At 37.7% G+C, this 19,175-nt stretch overlaps 1 protein-coding gene across 2 annotated transcripts; it reads right to left on the reverse strand.

Annotated features, from left to right (window-relative positions):
* Positions 1-1,082: 1,082 nt before the first annotated feature.
* Positions 1,083-10,881, reverse strand: LOC105052015 (autophagy-related protein 13b). Of its 2 annotated transcripts, none has more exons than XM_010932695.3 (4): positions 10,640-10,881; positions 8,699-10,224; positions 8,395-8,567; positions 1,083-1,852 (listed from the first exon to the last, which is right to left on the reverse strand). In XM_010932695.3, exons 2-4 carry the CDS (start codon positions 10,157-10,159, stop codon positions 1,432-1,434), a joined length of 2,055 nt encoding a protein of 684 aa, XP_010930997.1. In that variant the 5' UTR covers positions 10,160-10,224; positions 10,640-10,881; the 3' UTR covers positions 1,083-1,431. The 2 variants fall into 2 exon arrangements, with proteins under 2 accessions (XP_010930997.1, XP_010930998.1); XM_010932696.4 differs by adding an exon at positions 6,954-7,028 and having other exon boundaries at positions 1,716-1,852; positions 8,699-10,881.
* Between the last annotated feature and the right edge of the window lie 8,294 nt (positions 10,882-19,175).

Raw genomic sequence — 19,175 nt, forward strand, 5'->3', positions numbered from 1 at the left:
GATTCATTCAATCATGTGAACCTGGGCTTCACATCCTGTTACTGTATGGTGGAAGATAGGTGTGCACCGGAGATCCAAAGTGGAATACGGTTTTAATTCACTGTTAAACACGTCCCACTTCATGTCACCAACATCCAAAGGTTGTGCAACCCATGGCCTTCTTTCTAAAAATAAAAAAAGAAACAAAATAATAAAATTATCTCCGAGCATTTTCTTTGATGGTAGCATCTGTTGCTACTTGGGCTAGAGTTTGAAAGTTCGATTTTGGTTGGGATCAGACCTCAAAGGAGTGGGGTGAGTATAAGGTGAAGATTGGTTCCTCCTAATTTTCAAAAAATAAAAGAAGAGAAGCACATCTGGCAGCCATGTTCTCTTATTGGGTGGGGTGGTTGTAAGGTGGATATTGGCCCCTCCCAGTTTCAGGAAAAATTAACAGACAAACAAACAAACAGAAAAGCACATCTAACAGTAATTTTCTCTTAGCCTCGGCTATATATACCAGGTTCAACAGGTTCAAAAATAATAGCATGTCTTAAGTCTAACTGGGTAAATGAGGTTGGCTAGAAATAGAGAGAACTCATTCTCTTGGAATTTGCCCCCCATATGGAGCCTAATTCGAAATACGGGGGTTGGGTTTGAGCCCCGAATTAGGGTTCAATTGATAAGGAAGTGTCTGTCAAACAGGATCAACCATATTGGACCAATTGCGGACACAACGTAAACAGGACGTAGGCATAACCGTGGATTTGAACAGCCAAGTACGTGTCCTCAAAGAGATTTCAGAATCTCCTCAAATGGAAATTAGTCATATTTTCTTAGAGAAGAAGTAATATTTCTCAAGAATTTGATTGTGATGTCGTAGAAACTACCTCATAATACTCAGATTTAAAAGCATCCTATTTCGTTTGACGAGAATTTCTCGCATACAGAACTCTGCAAAAGAAATAGCATGAGCGCCCCCATTGATATATAGGTTGATTAACAAACGGGCAATACATGCTATAATTTCCTATATGCAACATCTGCCCAACCAACAGCTACTATTACAGTAACAATCTCATGAACCCCATGACACAAGTAACTTCAATGCAACTTCATTATATTAGATAACAACCCAAAATAGCTAAAAATAACAGTATATCAAAGGTGCCAAGTCACAGTTATAAAATGTACCACCAAGCTACTGACTTTAAATGACATTTGTCAGCACAAGAACATACATAACTTCACGGAGGAAGTAGACGATGCAATGAGCAAACCTATCATGAACTATATGTTAAATATACATGTCAATTCTGCTATATTTATATTTTCATAAGCTGCTTCAAAATAACAGTGCCAAAAACACCTCAAGTTGTATGCTAGGATTCAGCTTCCTTGGCAAAATCAAACACTCTACATATGTACATGAAGGAATTGGGACGGTTAGCATTATGAAGAATCTCTATCTGCAGACTTGTCTTTACAGTTGTCATCCGATGATTGAGATCCACCTTGTTTAACTAATAATTCTTTCATCTCCTTGTAACTCCTCAGCTCTGCTAATGCGTCTGCTGTAGTCCTTGGCTTAGGGAGCCCTGAAGCTGTAATTCCTGAACTTGAAACAGGGCTTTCAGATTTCTCCACTTCAGCTTCCATGTCTTCTTTATGCTGGATCCTGGGGATCCAAGATTCATCCCTGAAGACTTGAGAAGATCTGACCGAGTTGGAAAGATCTTGCCGCAGAGGTGGTGCAGTGTTGAGCATTCGCACAAGTGCACCAACGACAGCATCTGGAGACCTTGGGACTGGTACCAGGCCTCTGGTTTCCAAATTCAAGCTGACTTGATCCTTGCCTTCAGAAAGCTCCAACCTAGAAGAGGAAAATTGAGGAGTTTCAGATTGTGCATGTACAGATTGATTGTTTGTAAAATGGAATTTATAGGTTACCTTCGAGTGTATAATTTGTATGGTAATTTACATCAAAATCTGAAGTTTTTGCACCAAAACTTCGACAACAAAACCATTGTAGAGAAGAGAATCTTCTCATCAAAATAACCTCCCAAAAAGGCAACAGTACCTGGCCTTTTTGTGTGTGTGAGTTTTTGGGGTTTGGGGGGGAGGGTGGTTATGGGATTGGAAAATTTATACATGTGAAAAATAGTTGTTCAATGGTACCACTACAAACTTCATAATGAATTATCAATCTTGACATCCTTCTTCATGCTTTATATAATGATCAAATGAGTAATCATGTGGTTCTCATTGGATAAGTTGAACAAAGACTTATACAGGATATTTATATCTTCTAACATATAAAAAATTATGCTAGGAGGGTCAAACAGTTGAAGTTAGTCCCTCTGCAGACAAGACACTATGAGATGAGAAAAATTGCGCTGATATTGTTTTGTCTTCAAAATTTTAACTTGTACTTTGCGTCAGAAGAGCTATTTGGCACATGCTCCAAAGCAAGGCTTCCCCAATAGGCTCATTGTTGCTCAAAGGAATAAGTGCAAATAAAATAAATAAATAAAAACTGCAAGATAGGAAATATTTCAATTTTCATGGGACCTTATCAAATTGGTCAAACCAGTTTGGCAGACATTCAATTTCCACAACCAAAACCCTCAACTTATCCTATTGCACAGGCGCACATCTAAATCTTTCTGCACAACACAATCTTACTTAGGGCTGCTTCCTTTATCAGTAAGTTTTTGATAAATCCTTTCTCCCAGGCCTCTATCCTCATCTTTTTATTAAGACCTCCACTCCTCTCTCCTTACCTTAAATTTCAGACCTTCTCGTAAAACAATCCTCCTTTAACCTGTGTTGCACATGCCTTAACATTTCACCTGGTTCTCTTGTTACCAATCTTATATTTGTTCAATGAATTACCCTGAGAGATGCATCAACACTATCATTCCTCCCAGCATATTTCTATCTCAGCATTTTGATTTGCAACCATCCATATTTGCATCTATCATCTCTACTGCTTAATATTCTAATTCATAGAACAATCGTAATCCTAATGTTATTGGAAAAGATTTATTTTGCCTCCTAAAGGTGCTTATAGAATTTATGGAAAGAGATAATTATGTAAAAATATATATGTGGACAGAGGTCTGACTCCACATTCATGGTATACATGATACAAACTATTTCAACAATATCACTCCAAATATATGAAATATAAAAATAATGAATCTGGTAAAACTAAATCTCCAATGATGATGCTGTAATGTTTTGTAGTGTTCTACAATTGCCACGTGCAACCAAGATTGCAAGAAAGTTTTATAAGATATTGAAGGATGAGCTGTTTTATGGATTGAATGTTGGGTAGTAACTAAGGTACATGCATGTAAGGATGCTGCAAATCAGGTTGTTAAGGATGGATACTTGATAAAATCAAGAAGAATGAAACAAGAAACATGAGAAATATATACAGACTGAAAAGTCACTTCAATCAAGGATAGTGAAATTGCTAGAGACATGGATTGTGCCCCCAATGAAATCAAGATGCAGATTGATATTGAACTGTGTTTGAGCTTCCATTGTCAAATCAGATACTTAAATTGCCCGTTCGTATCATCTTTAGCCGTCCCCTTCTCTTTGTTAACACAGTCCTCAATCGTCATCAAGTTGTCCATGAAACGGACATGAAACTCCATTGTAAATGACATACAATTTAAGCAGGTTCACCACTAACCAATTGGTGCAACTCCTTTTTACCCTTGCATGAAGTCATTTCCCGCTCTATGCTTCATAGGATGCCAATCATATCAGAACTCTCAGATTCGTTGTGCTCACCTTGTGGTACAATTTCGTAATGGCTGGAATCCAGATACATATATAACCATGCCCTTGTTAGCATATCAATGTCAAATCAAAATTTCCTCAATTAAAGGAATGCATACATCACATAAAACGGCAAAAACATCTCCCCATTTCATCCACCAACATCTGATTCTATCAAAGCCCTTGTTCACGTAACAATATTTGTTCAAATTAACCTCAAGCCCCAAAGGCATGCATCCACCATATAAAAGCACAAAAACACCTCTCCACTGCATTCATTGAGCTCTGATTCTATCAATTATGTCTTCATCTATCCCTCCATTTTTTCTGTATAATACACTTGAGATAAACAGAAGAGATCATAATGTTGTTTCGCTTAGCTAATGGATAGAGACTGATTTTATAGAGGGCCGTGCTATTGCATGCAAACAATGAATTCAAAAATTGAAAAAGGATCTTAAATAAGATGTCCATCAATAAACAAGAGATATTGGTATGTGGATACATGATCCTTTGCGGTGCGTGTTTTGCAATAACAGTACAATGCTCGATGGCCACCATCAAGAGATGGATGGCTATCAACAGCGATGAGTCATGTATGGCACTTAAGGCCACCCTATTTGATAGCCATCCATTTCCATGATCGGATGATGTGGCGATTATTGAGTGCTATACAGCACCCGATGGTGCAAACCGTGCAGCACGGAGGATCTATGCTTTGGTAAGTGCCCTCCCCAAAAAATTGAAGATTCCTAATTCCTATCATGTGGGAACATGTGAATATTGGATAACAAAAAGATTCAGACATGCATCATAAACTTAATAAATAGGAGAATATTCGGATAGACGCATGGCAGACTTGGAAGGTCAAAGCTATGTGAGTACATTAAAGAAAAAGGGCAGTTGACATGGTATGCTCATGCACAACTAGGTCAAGGAGGCTTGGGCAAGGTCTCAAACTTGTGAATGGTCAGCTAGGGTGAAGTTTAACATGAGCTGGGGGAAAGACACAAAAAGATGTCTGCAAGACATTATTGAATCAGATTAATCCATGTGTGATGAATGGACAATAGCAACTCAGAAGCCAACCAGTCATATAACAAGGAAAATTACCGACCGGCACTGATCATATGTATTATTAAATATGAATATGTCTTCTTGCACTATCATGTCATATTGTTATAGGTGCTCCTTCTCAAGTTCTAAATAAAGGATGCATAACGATGATGCAACATTGCTCCAAGCATTTGCTTTATTTTTCCCAAAATTGTTGATGAGAAATCTTGTAGCTAAGTGCAGCTGGAGCACCCTGTTGTTTTTATGTAAATCATTTGTGGAGGAGCTCAAACAGTTAAGTGGAGGACTCCAAAGTTATGACTATTAAAAGTGCATAATTAGAAGAAACATACTCAGCAAAGAAAAGAGAGAAGGAAAAGCATCTGCAATTAATTACTGCTTTGGTACTAACAAGTTCCCCTGACTTGGTGGGTCAGCATTATCATATCAAAAGTAAGGTTTCAGAATGAATATAACAAATTAGACATTACCATCCAAAGATAAACATTAGCTTTATCTGTCAGTCATCTAGAACAGAAAGAGAATATATGAATAAGGTGCTTAATTGGAGCAACTTGGTATAATGATTAATTATATCAAAAGAAACCTGTCTTGGAACTCACATAATATGAAATATAAACAGATGTCTCTTATATGGAGGTCCAAAGTTCATATAGTATCAACTAATGTAGCATTGACAAAAAGACTTGTATTAATCATGCACATTGCAAAATATGATGCAAAACCCAACAGCAAAACTATCAGTCCACAGAAAGCAAATGCACACATAAAAGAAATTTGCATTTAAATCTGACCATTTCAAGCCATAAGAAATCACTCTCAAAACTAACAATATACCAACACTTAAGATACATCAGTAGACAACATCAGAAAAATGACAGATAGCCAACATGTGGCCAGTGATCACGAGAGAGTATAGAAACTAGGAGTACAACAAAGTGTTACAATTCTCTTTTTTTACAAGGGAATCTGTAGGAAAAGTTGTGTAAAATGACGTATCAAACAATAAACATGGCTAAGTGATTTGTTCCAAAGGTTCAAGGCCCAAGCTGTGAAGTTTGGACATAAAAAAGACCATCTCAATTTTTATGGCATTTTCTTGATAATGTTCATTAAATATGCATCAGTGAAAATATAAATTTGGTCCCACTTTATAACACAGAACGAAAAAGCACAGAACTGATATTGTTCAGGTTTAACAAAACTTCTAGTAAAGAAAAGACAGAAGCTCTTGAATCCACCAGAAATCAGAGAAAAGAAAATATTATTAAATCTCTATCTCAATTATAGTAGCCTGCACCAACTCCTCTTACAAGAAAACCATATCTGACTTGATTATAAGCAAACTACTATAGTAGCAATAAATAAATAAATAAAAGACAACCTTATTTGACTAAAACTTTGACTTAATTACCGAACTAAAGAATGCTAAATAAACAAATACAAGGAGACCCAAAGTCTAACAGTTTCAGATAAACGTGCTTCTCAGGTACTTATTTCATCCCTGTTCTGCATCACTTAAGCAAATATAAAACTACAAGAGCTAGCAAATTTTGCAGACCCAACTCAAAAGGCACTTAAGCAAATATAAAACTACAAGAGACAGCAAATTTTGCAGAACCAACTCAAAAGGCCCATGTACAACAAAAGGTTATCACAATTTTCGCCGTAGTGGCTGCAAGAAATCCATCCTAGCACTCACTTACATAGTCAATGTCCGTTGACTAACCAATGCATTTCTCTATGACCATTCCCATTTCTCTATAACCTCCTTATTCATCATACCTTGCAATAAGGTTCGCTGAACTGGTATATACCACCCTATACCAAACAGACTGTATTGTACTAGTACCAAACCAAGACTCGGTACAGGTGTGTATTGAGTCTTGCTGTTTTGGCATGCTGATCCAACCCTAATACCGGGCATATCAACATTGTATCAGCATGGTACCAGTACAAGATCCAATACCACAATGGCGAACCTTGCCTTGAAAGGAGGGCAAAATCACGGACTAAAGATTGCTGAATAATACATCTAGAGGTACAAATTATAAATAACAGAACTCTAAGCTGGAAAAAGCTGTTATAATGTTCATGATCACCTTTAGATAAGCAAGGATCTTGAACTTGGCCTCAACCATTCATCCTTTCCTCTTTCTTCTACACCAACTACAAAACTGAATGAGGGAATAAATGATGCAATCCAATGCTATCATTCCACCAATCAACAATGACGACAAATTTTGATTAAATAATAACTGCACAAGGTCTGATGATTATGATGATGATAATCATGATATGTAACACAAGATTCAAGGTTGTCCACTTCCACATCAACATTTTAATCAAGCTAATTTCTTTCACCTTTGTGGATTCAGTGTTAAGACTCTGGAAGGCTTACCACCAATCGGTTTCAGGTTGAAAAAGATTCAAGTATAGACAATCACATGACCTTATGCTTAAAACTATCCCAGACCCAGCCAAGTCTGGACTTCAACATTTCTGTTTAGCATTATGAACGCCATAGTAAAGAGGTTAATATTTTATGATTTTTTTAACTCATGACAACTGCCAAATTATTCACTTTCACCAAGCATCTATGTCGTCAAGCTGATTGCAGTAGCATGGATAATTTGGTCATCAAAATACATAATTAACATGCTTGGGGTTTTCACTAGTAAAGATTCAAACTAATGCACATTAGCAGTCAGGATTTCCAAAGAGTATATTAGTAGCCCTCCTATGATGGATCATAGTGCAGTTATGCAGTGTTTGAATCACATGCAAGTCAAGCTAATGGAAGGACCTAAGCTAGTCGAGGGAATTACATGGTATCTTATGACCACATACTAATCATGACCACAAGGTCTATGATTAGGATAACTGCCAAAGAACTGCTCCTGACCAACCATGTGCAGTCTAATCTGGCTGAGAGGCCACAGATTGAATAAAATGGTGTCCAGTCCCTAGCTTAAAATGTATAAGATACACCTGCACTTGCATTAATAAGGAAGATCAAAGCTTCGCCATAATGCAGCGATGCAACAAATATTTGTGCAACATATGATTTAACTTTCGATCTTCCAAACAAAAATAAAATCATTTGCACTACATTTTGAGAGATAATAGCAGACTTAGAGAGCTTCATGGCACAGATGTTTTGTACGATAAGTGGAAGAAATAAACCATTTTTGATAACTGAAGTTTCCAAGCAGCAGGTTGCAGCATCTAGAAAAGCTGAAGTTGGATCACTGATATGCAAAGATACAGATTTGCCAACTCACATGCATGAAACTAGCATATTATCCATTGAGTGAAGAACCAAAGCAAGAAAACAGCCTCTTATGCCAGCAAGAACAATTATGCATCCTATAAAATCAACTGAATCATAGATACGCAGAAACAAAACTAAAATCTAGTCTAACTTGATAATCATAATGTTTACAATGATGTACAGTACATTAGAACACATTTTTGCATCATGTTTAAAACATCAAATGATAGGTCACATTAGCAATAAAAAATCACGTAATGGAACAATACCTGTTGCATGACTCTGTCGTATCTTCGTCATCAGCAAATGGATAATCAAATTCAGAATCATCAAACCCATCCAGGAGAGACAACCTACTAGAACTTCTAGACAAAGGGATGCATGTTGAACTGCACTTGAGTCCAGGTAAGGTTCCAGCTTCATCTTTCCCAAAAGAAAATGCCTACAATAGAAACACCAGAACTTCACTTAAAAGCCAAAATTAAGATTGCAATTTTGCTTCCATTTAAATATTTAATAGTTTTAGAATTTAAATCCAAATTTCCTGTGCTAAGGTGAAATATAAGATACTACCTTTGCCGATGATATGCCAGTCTGAAAGTCCCCCAAGCTCAATGGATCCTTCTTGGTTTGTAGCTTACCTTCAGGGGAAGAAGTCCGAGATGCAGAGGTATTTTGAGCTCTGAGGAGATCAGTTTGAGAAGAATACCCAGGCCTTGTAGGCTTAGAAGAAGATGGAGGCAGGGCCTGATCAAGTAAGCCACAATTTCTTCCATGCCTGGATGAAGGAATACTGACCGGAGCACTCCCAGAGCGTAGGAGAGAATTTGGTAAATGGCCACCATAAAAATGGGTTGGTGTAAAAGGGGAAGATGCAGCCGAAAATGGAAATGATGATAAGTAATCTTCAAAACTTGTGTTTTTCTTACGGGCTGCTAAAGCATTGCGCGGGATTGAGATTGCTGAACGAGGCTGATCATGCAGGTGATGAGGAGGGAGGTGTACAGTAGGGTTATAATGCACAGCTTGAGAATCAGAGTATGTAGGTGATGGAGAGGGAGATCCCGAAGGCATGCCTCCATGGTCATTGCTCCAACTATGTCGCCGTGCCAGTCCTGCTGAAGGGAGTGACTGGAATCTCTTAAAAGGATCAGTTGTTGGACTACCAACATAATCCATTATAAACTGTGTAGACAAGGGTGTAGAAGGCTCTGAACTCACATCTTCCAATATTGGGAGGTATGAGACACACAGACACAATCTGCCACATGGAGTGTCAATTGGCACAAAACTAAATTGGTTCATCTCAGCATCCTCTGCCTGAGTAAAAGGCTCAATAAAAAAATTGATTCTGTGGGAAAGGCTAAGCGGGCGGATTCGGCCTGAGGAATTGAGTTCACGGAAAAGTTTGTATGCAGGTAACAGCCTAACAAACAGATACAAAGACCGAAGCATTACGGTAGTTCTCTTGTATGTTTTCTTGTACAAAGTTGGGATTTCAGAAGAGTGATGAGACACACCGCTACTTTTCCTACTACCCAAGTACATTTCCTTTCCAAAGTTGCTGTTCTTTCGACTCTCATACTGAACAATCCATCTCTCTATGATCTTCTCACTTCTAGTTCCAAGCTCATCCTGCCTGGGACTCATTGGGAACTTATCCTTCCCCGAGGGATTCCGCAGCAGGCACCTACCAGGAGACAGGCGAGTCATATCCATGGTTGAGGATTGACGGACCAAGAGCACATCAACAACCAATGGTTCAAGATTGCTCTGCCGCCAGAGGTCAAAATTCTCAAGTGCCGCCGGGCAGCCTCGTAAAGCCAAATTGAACCACTTATCCCTCGGCCGGCTGCTCGATGATGAGGAAGAGGAGGAAGGTGAGGAGGCAAAATGATCCAAACTATAATTACGAGAGGAGACAAAAGGAGACCTCGACTCAAGTATGATATGGAGGCTCTTGGCAAAGAATTCGGTGATCACTTGCTCGATTATTGGAGGTTCAGAGTAGGAATTGCATGGAGATGAAGCCATATCGTACCAGAGATTCAAAAACAGCTCCGAATCTATGAACTCTATAAATTTCAAATTCGATCCTTCTGGACGCAAGCAATAAGATCATCACAACTTGAAGTAGAATACAAAGTTAATACCTTTCAAGTAATTCGAGTTCTTGCAGCTATGAATCAAGAGAAAAGAGTTGCATGGATTTTTCAAGATTACCAGCTCAAAAATCTAGGGTTTTAGAAGGAACCACACTCGTGATTCCGCAGTAAAAGCTAGAATCCCCACAAAAACGAAGAACCAACTCAAATCAAACCCTCTGAACATAAAAAAAGAACAGAGCACGCGAATTTGATCATGCGATTAAAAAACAATCAAAGAATACACGCTCAAGAACCTTGTAATTAACAAAAAGAAAATCCAAAAAAGGCGGATTCAGAAGCTAAGTTGTAACAACTGGAGAAAGTTTCAGTAGTCTCGAAGGGGTGAAGATCGAGAGAAAGGGACTACCTCGAAGAATTCTATACACTTCGGTGTTTGAAATCTCGGAGCCGTTGGAATCGAAGTCTTTATAGATTGATTTCCCCCCTTTTATTTTCCAAAATCGGGAAACCTAGGTCGATGGATTTCGGCGCAGAAGGGGCAGGAGAGCTCCAATGATGCCGGATATGCCACGACCTATTTATAGGAATTACGGATGGGCCCCGGCGTTCGGCCAGGCGAGGAGGAGTAGAATGGGTGGGGCTGGAAGTGGAAAGCTTCGGCTTCACTTGGGATGCCATTTATTAATGTGCCATGCTGCACAAGCAAAGAGTTTATTAATGTCGACATAATAAATTAATTTATAAATAACGCTTTCATTATAAGATCTAGAATGTTCATCTTTTTCTTTTTTTTTTTTTTTAGACTTGTGTATCAAATAGTGAAGTTAATATATGACTTATTTTTGATGTATAATTACTCTCTCTCTCTCTCTCTCACACACACACACACACAATATATATATATATATATATATATATATATATATATATATATATATATATATATATCTTTTTCTCTCTCTCTCTCTCTCTCTCTCTCTCTCTCTCTCTCTATATATATATATATATATATGAGATTTTGCTATACATATGCTAATGAAAAATTAGATGAAAAATGTCAATCATTGATGTGAAAGATTTGATATCTTTTTATTTAAAAAATAAAATTATTGTTTGCCCAAACAACCTTGAAGATATTCTAAACCATGATTCTTTAAAAAATATCAATAACAAAATCATACTCGGATCGTCAAAGCTCTTCATATATTAAATCAAGTTTAGATTCCTTCCACAAACATTCTTAATAAATGCAGCACCAAAGCCCTTCACGTATGGTGCAAGTTTATTCCATATATAAATGTATATAAAATATATTTGTTGTGTTTTTATGCTTTGTTTTATGCTTCATCTCTTTATTATTATTTAAAATTTATTGGGTTATAGGTGAATATCCTCGATCACTGTCATCATTTAGACCTTTCATCGATTAAAATAGAGTTTGTTATGAAGTAGGATTAGGGATGCCATAGAACATATGCAACTAGAAACGCTAACATCTTTTACCCATTAATACGGCCCAGCCAAAAACTAGCTCAACCCAACAAGCAATGGGCCAGGCATAGCCCAAATTTAATACTCTTTCTTGGGAACATAAGGTAATTGTCATCATCTTATTATTCATTATTCATTATCCCTTCACTCCTTTGTTTACTAATTAGTTTTGGTAAAGGGCTCATGCGCTACATGACGGGGGATAGCTTTCTCTGAAGACCTCTAATCCATAAAAGCAAGATTTGAGCACAAGTCTTTGGTACAACTAGCAATAGACTCTACTAGCTTGGTGAGGTAACATTTAGTTTCAGCTTCCGTTTAGTGTCGCCTAAATGATTTTCTCCTGGAATACATCATCAACCAATCCCTCTTATAAGTACATCAAAGGCAAGTAGGTACTTAAGCTTCCATCAAGGGATGGGTAGATGATTATTCCTTTATTTTGACATTTTCCATGTAAAATTGGTGTTGCATAAATCAGGTATCTTTTTCTTTTTTTCTTTCAATGGCAATGCAATTGCAAATTTTGTCATCTCTATATGAGAGATGCAACTCAAAAATTGATTAGTAACTATACACTTTGGGACCTATCAATAATTTCCTCTTCAATTTTTTGTGATCTTTTAGGACTTGGACAATTGTTGTACAATTGACAGGGATGCAGAGTGAAGCAAGAACCTAAAATTTATCATTGTTCAGAAACTGAGACAACGTACAGCAGAACTCCAAGATATGTCACTCTTCTTCATGGAAAGAGAGTATAAATTCATGTTCTAGAATAAACTGTTGGCACTCCACATATTGACGTCTGCACAAATGTAAACCTTGCATTCTTAGCTTCTTCATTAACTTCTAGAGAAGGCCCATTGTAACTACATGTGTTCTATTTCTTTTTATGACAACAAGATGACTGCTAGGTCAGCTCTAGATCTGATGGCATGTAAGAAGAATACTGAAACTGAGGGTTTGAAATGTTGTAAAACAAGAGGATGCAACTACGCTGCATTTGGCGAATTTCTGAGGCTTCTTAAATCTCTCGCCATTCTATCAACTTTCCCCACATTAACTATTAATAAGAAGCTTTTCTCTAACCATAAGGCAGTAAGCTGCATAGTTTCTGATTTTTTTTTTTTTTCCTGTAGATCATAATAACCTAGAGTCAAGGTTGAACCATCAGAAGGTGGTGGAAGTTAAATTTGAAGAGCTGTTCAGAGCACATTCCATTTTGAAACAGAATCTGCTTAGATTTCAGATAATGATAGTCATGTGTAAACATAGATATAGATATAGATACTGATACATATCAACCCTTATTGCATTAATCTGAAGCTGGGTGTACTGGTCCCTCTTCACCCAGTACTACTAATTTAGGCTTAAGTCTTTGAAATAGCATGCTTTTCAAACTATGTTTCTATAACTCCATCCTGGTTTTTGTTGATCTTCCTTCTCCTTTATGATCCTTCAATCCCTATTTGGCACTTATCAAAATAGTTGTTCTGGCCTACACTGTACATGTGCAAAGGATGCTAGATGTTCTCTCTCATTCCTCTGCATGTCCCACTTTTAAGTTTTAAGCTTCACATGATCATATCAATTTGAACTGGATCTCTGGAGTTTTATTGGACATCCTTGACATCCTTCTTGTTGGATCAGAATATTGGTTGGACAGAGGAAGCAGTATATATATATATATATATATATATATATAAAGCTGGTCATATAATGGTACAATAAAATTTTCTTGAATTCCTGAGCCATTCAATAATTTCATCACCCCGTGATAGCATCTCAACTTCATTTTGCTCTGGTGACCTAAAGATGCAGCAAGTATGGGGCTCTATTTATCAGACACGGGATCCTTTAGGTCAATGAAGTTGATAGATTGGTGCTAAAGTATGCCACCATGCTATCATGAGACCGTTACAGTTAAGATAAGACTGTGGCACTTTGGTGAGAAAGGACCACTGAAATTTGGATATTCGATGATGACATCTTGAATTAGTTAGTGTCACGCCCCGAACCCAACATCCGGGTCGGATACGTAATGGCCGCATACTCTTTAGAGCAAGCCCTAAAGAATATGTGAGGCCAAATTAAATCGTTACAACTTTAACATCCATAATAATTTATTTCAACAATAAATTATAAAATTTTTTCTCTCTCCTCTCTCTACCTTCTCTCTCTATATTTTCTCTCTCTAGATTCTCTCTCTAGACTTTTCTCTCTCTTTATGGATTTTGTCTCTCTAGGATCTTTTCTTCCTCTCTGATTGCATCATGAACCATAGGATAAAACTGAGATGAAAATAAGATGATCTGAGATTGCTCCGAAATTCGTGCGGTAGATCTGATCCCAGTCCGATCCTATTCGAAATTTGTAACACTTGATTCATATTGAGTCATCCTGATAGGACCTCTGATGATCTCGACCATGATTGCCTCATCGGAAGGATACGAAGGTTTCTCTCTCCACTTTCTCTCTCTACTTTCTCTCTCTAGAATTTTTTCTCTCTTCATGGATTTTCTTTCTCTAGAAGTCTTTTGGATCAGTGAAAAATTCAGATACTTAGATAAATCCTAATTTTGATTAATCCTAAGAGAAGTCCTTGATTTGTGTTATTAGGATCGATTATCAGTAATTTTCTCCATATATGAATTTTTATATTTGATCAGGATCATGAAGAGATATGATTGTCTGCATAAGATGTCGAGTGGAACATCTTGTTTGTGAAATTTATAAATCAAAGAAGAACATTGATTTCTGTGCTTGGATCAGTCACCGGTAAAGGTAAGAATCCCTGTACATGATCACTATTATATATATGTTATTTTACTGTTGGTCTTGCATCGTTGGTTTTGCATCATCGGATTTGAAATTGATGAATTTATTATACTTGAGATACTGTTATTTGATTTTGAGCATAAGTATGTATGTCAATATATATATGTATCAGAGATTGATGGTATGATTATATGGATATGACATATCTGAATTGATCATAATGTAAGTCAGAATTGATTTGATGAAATCAACACATAATGATTTAATGAAAAGAAAGAGATATATGGTATGGACTAGTCTTGTCATGTGGAACAGCCCGCCAGGAGCTTATGCCTGGGACAACCCCCACTGGCTTACAGGTGGATCAGCCGGCCAGGAGCTCATGCCTGGGACAGCTCGTCAGGAGCTTATGCCTGGGACAGCCTCTCATGGGCTTTCGTACGTGGGACAGCCGGCCAGGAGCTCATCTTGGGACAGTCTTGAAAGACTTTTTAAATGGATTCGATTCGGATGATGACTGAGGTATAGAATTGGATAGTCCAGAACCAGAAAGAAAAGGTTAAAAATCATGTGATTATGAAAGGAGAAATGAAAGATAAGACATGAAATAATTGTTGAACAAAAGTGTTTCACCTGTTAACATATGATGATGCATCTATTTTGACAAGACAGAAAATTTATGAATGTTTGCATTATTCTGGACATTGAACATGAGATTTTATATTTTATTGCTTATTCTTATTTTCAGACTATATTACTATATCAGTGTGATATGGGAATTCTTACTGGGCTGTAAAGCTCACACCCCTTCATCTTTCTTTTTTCTTCTCAGAGTTACAGGATGACTTAAATTGGCTATGGCTTGGATTTACGGGTGAGCAGAAGGATAAATAGAGTGTCATAGTATCTGATCAGAGAATTGAAGAAATTTAAATTGTAATTATGCAAGATTTTATGAATTATATTTGAAATTAATTGTTATGGATGTTAAAGTTGTAATATTTATTTTGGCCTTGCATATTCTTTAGGGTTTGCTCTAAGGAGTGTGCGGCCATCACGTATCCGATCCGGATGTTGGGTTTGGGGTGTGACAGTTAGCTAAAGCAATAAAAGATGATTAAAACAGCAGGTCCTGGATAACAAATTTCCATGGACACCGGCAAAATGAATCTTGTCCTAGACAGTCAATTTGTGCTTATTGTGTATGTCAAAACTGGTGTGAACTAAAGGCTACCGACATCCAGTTAAATTTTACAACTCATGAAAAAAAAATCCTTGCATGGATAATGAAGCCATTCTTCAAAAAGGAATTCTGAGACTATATTAACTCAAAACATATTATATGATAATTTGTAATTTTCTTGGCATCCACATGAAAGGAACTTTATTATATTTTAAACACATTTGTTCTGCTTCTTTACATGAATCTTTTTTTCTACCGTGTTTTAAATGGTTGGAAGTCTAATTGTGTTCCGTTCTCATCTCCTACAATCCTGGATTTCTTTGAAACTTGGGACTGGAAGCCGACTCTGGATGTACCAAGGGCATGACAACCATGTTCTAATATTCATGACATCTTTGGCTATGACATTCTTTTTTGTGTGTATGGATCAGAATAGCCGTCATATATGTTGCCTACCATCATAAAAGGATGGTAGGATTGCGTGCTCGCGACCATATAAATCTCTGGCATACATCCATTTATAATTCATTTGATATTTCTGGAATTTCCTGTCCTAAAAATTCTAGCCTTTTGAGTTATCAATTTTCTTTTTGTCAAATCACTCAGTATAAATGCTTAATATGTTTGGAATTTGAAAGCAACCATTCAGCCGACAGTAAAGGATTATGAGCACATTTCTTGCATCCAGTCCTTCGATATTCCTATGCTGAAAAGAACAAAATGATGTTTGTAATTCGTCTTCATGTTTTTTTTTTTTTTTTTTTTGGAGTAATATGGGAAGCAAAATGCCACACAATTTTATTCATAAAAGAATATTTACCAAAGAGGATAACATTAAGAAGTCACAGCTGAGAATAGAACAAAAGATATAAGGTGTAAATGAGAATACAGAGGCTCATTCAAAACGGAACAAGAGATAAGTTTTGAACTTCAGAAATTTCAAGCATTGGGGGAATAACAAAGGAAGGTCGAAGCATCTCAAATTCTGTTTCATGGTCCCAGAGAGCCAGGTCCCATTCTGATTGCTGCCGGTCCTGGGCGTCCTGCAGTAGGTTAGAGAAAGAAGGCTTCTCCATAAGTTCTGATGACAAACCCATTTTAGGAGGACAGAGAAAGGTGAAACAATTGCAGAGCCTTTTGAAGAACAGTGTAAACAGAACAATTTTTCCTGAGAAATATTCTTGCATTTCCCTCACGACAAACTGCTGCGATCAACTGATCTGCTGCTTTTCTTGCTGAAGATTGCAAATTTCTGTTTCTCCATTTGGTCCATAGATGATGCAAATTTGAAGGCCAACTCCTGAGGTTCAACTGTATTTTGATAGAATTCCAGGTACCCCGGGTGAAAGAACACTTTGGGAATAGATGAGACCCCGATTCCTGTACATAACCACATAGCAAGAGCTTAATAGGAATCCTTTTTTTTGCAAGGTTATCCCTGGCTCGCATTCTGTTTCTTAGAGCCAACCAAAGCAAATTATTTTGTAATAAGGGCAGATAAGGCCGCCATTGGGGAGATGAAGTGGTAGTAAGAGTCCATAGTGAAAGTGCTGGTCTGAGTGAGCATCCAGGATGGCACATCACCAAGTCTAGATGGTCTAATGTTACAGAGGAAATCCCAAAGAACTTCCAGTTGAGATCCCTCAGATGAGGTTACCCCCTCCAGTAACAAAATAATAAGAACAACTTTTGTGAATCTACCGAGCCTTGCGTAGTCCAAAACTGGAGTAATAGATGCAGGAGGTCGAAGGCCAATTCTCGCTAACAATTCTATTACATTTACTCTCCCCCTAACTTGTTTTTGGTTGACCGAATGGTGGATTTTTCTGTGCTGGAGTAATGAAAGATATGCAAGCATTTAGCTAGGTTGCAAGATGTCAAAAGCAACTGAAGACTCGAGTACTCGAATCTTTTATCAAAAAAGGAACCAAAAAAACAAAAAAATGGAAATCCTCAAATCTAGAAAACTTGTTTGTTAGGCAAAGGACACTGGACTCAAGCATCTGAAGTTCATGCTAACTCGTTTGGTGCAACGTGAGTTGAACAATATCAAGTCTGTAGAGGGACAGCATCAAAAGCTTTTAACTTTTACAAGTAGGCAGCAACTCTTAGATAATCCTATTGTATCATGGTGTATATATATATAACAAAATCTTAATGAAGATCTTCAGAATCTAAGCCAAAAGGCCCTAAAGATGTACTCGAGAGAACACATGCTTGCATGCCACGAGTTTCCCACTAAAGGACAAATGGATCCAAGCCTATGAGTTAAACAACAGGTAGCTCCCACTTGCGTGTCTTACTTATGATAAGGGTTGTGCTACCTTATATGATTGTGATCTCTGCAGCAAACCATCTCCAGCTAAGCGGATAGACTTGAATGGTCATCAGACCGTTCTATCTGAGAGTTTTGTGCTTTTATTCTGTTCTTTAGTTTACTTTATACTGAACGACTAGTTCAGTGGCCGTTGCTGCAATTTGGAGCTACACGTAAGACTAAGTAGTCCCTCTACAACCTGATTAATACTGCAGCAACACTTGATTTGGGTCGAAGAGACTATGAAGTCCTTTGGATCCAAGCTCATATCATGGTTGCCGTTGCTGCAATTCTTCTCTAAGTTCTTGTCCAAATAATGCAAAGGACTAGGGACCAAGGATCAAGAGAGATTAATACTTTCTAGCATCAGAAAAATACAGCATCATATTGATGCACAACATAACATTAAGATCAATGCTCTATAAAACTTTCGTATGCATGGACAGCAACCATGGGGAATCGATTTGAACCAGTCAAGTAGGCATGGGTCTAGCTTATAGCTTGCTCTGGCCAGCTCCCACCAGATAAGAAACTGAGTGATAGTTGGATGACTAATTCAATACCTATCTATCTATTTATTTATCTAGCTCGAAATCTTCTAGACATGAATTCATAGCCATGGATCAGCTCAAATTATGTTCAACCAAATCCAACCTGACTAGCCCCCATCAATGGAAATATCCAATGTTATGACACGTTTTCACACAGAGATGGAGAATCTAGAGCTTGATGCTGTGATCCATCGTGAGTCGTGACGCCACCAGTGAAGTTTGATGTCGGGCACTTGGCCAAAAGGTCACGTGCGCCCGTTGGAGCCAGCACTACCAGCAAAGCTTTTCCCCTACATCCCACTAATGGCACTTTCCAACTCAAACCCAGATAGGACTCTTGTGGGATGGGGCCCCAGCTTTCCAATCAAATGATAACACGTACATAATTATTGCGCTCTCTGCAATTCATTCGTGACACGTGGTACTGTCTGCTGCTTTAATGGGGGGAGGTCCCACGGGCAAAAGCCATTGGATATGGGGGATGAGCTCTGTAGCGGAGGCTGTAAACTATGCTCCCTTTCTTTTGGTGCTTATAAACAATGACCCCTTTAAGGATATGTGCTTCTTTAGCTTGGGTGTGAGGTTGATCTCTTTGAATATTCGGAAAATAAGTTTTATA

Source organism: Elaeis guineensis, chromosome 9 (assembly GCF_000442705.2).
Source record: "Elaeis guineensis isolate ETL-2024a chromosome 9, EG11, whole genome shotgun sequence".
In the NCBI taxonomy this organism is placed as follows: domain Eukaryota; kingdom Viridiplantae; phylum Streptophyta; class Magnoliopsida; order Arecales; family Arecaceae; genus Elaeis; species Elaeis guineensis.

Excerpts from the sequence above, each read along its gene's own strand:
- LOC105052015 (XM_010932695.3), bottom strand. The coding sequence starts at position 10,159 with ATGGCTTCATCTCCATGCAATTCCTACTCTGAACCTCCAATAATCGAG. Across the intron at positions 8,568-8,698 it reads CTGGCATATCATCGGCAAAG|GCATTTTCTTTTGGGAAAGA; the intron begins GTAGTATCTTAT and ends TTTCTATTGTAG. Across the intron at positions 1,853-8,394 it reads ACGACAGAGTCATGCAACAG|GTTGGAGCTTTCTGAAGGCA; the intron begins GTATTGTTCCAT and ends TTCCTCTTCTAG.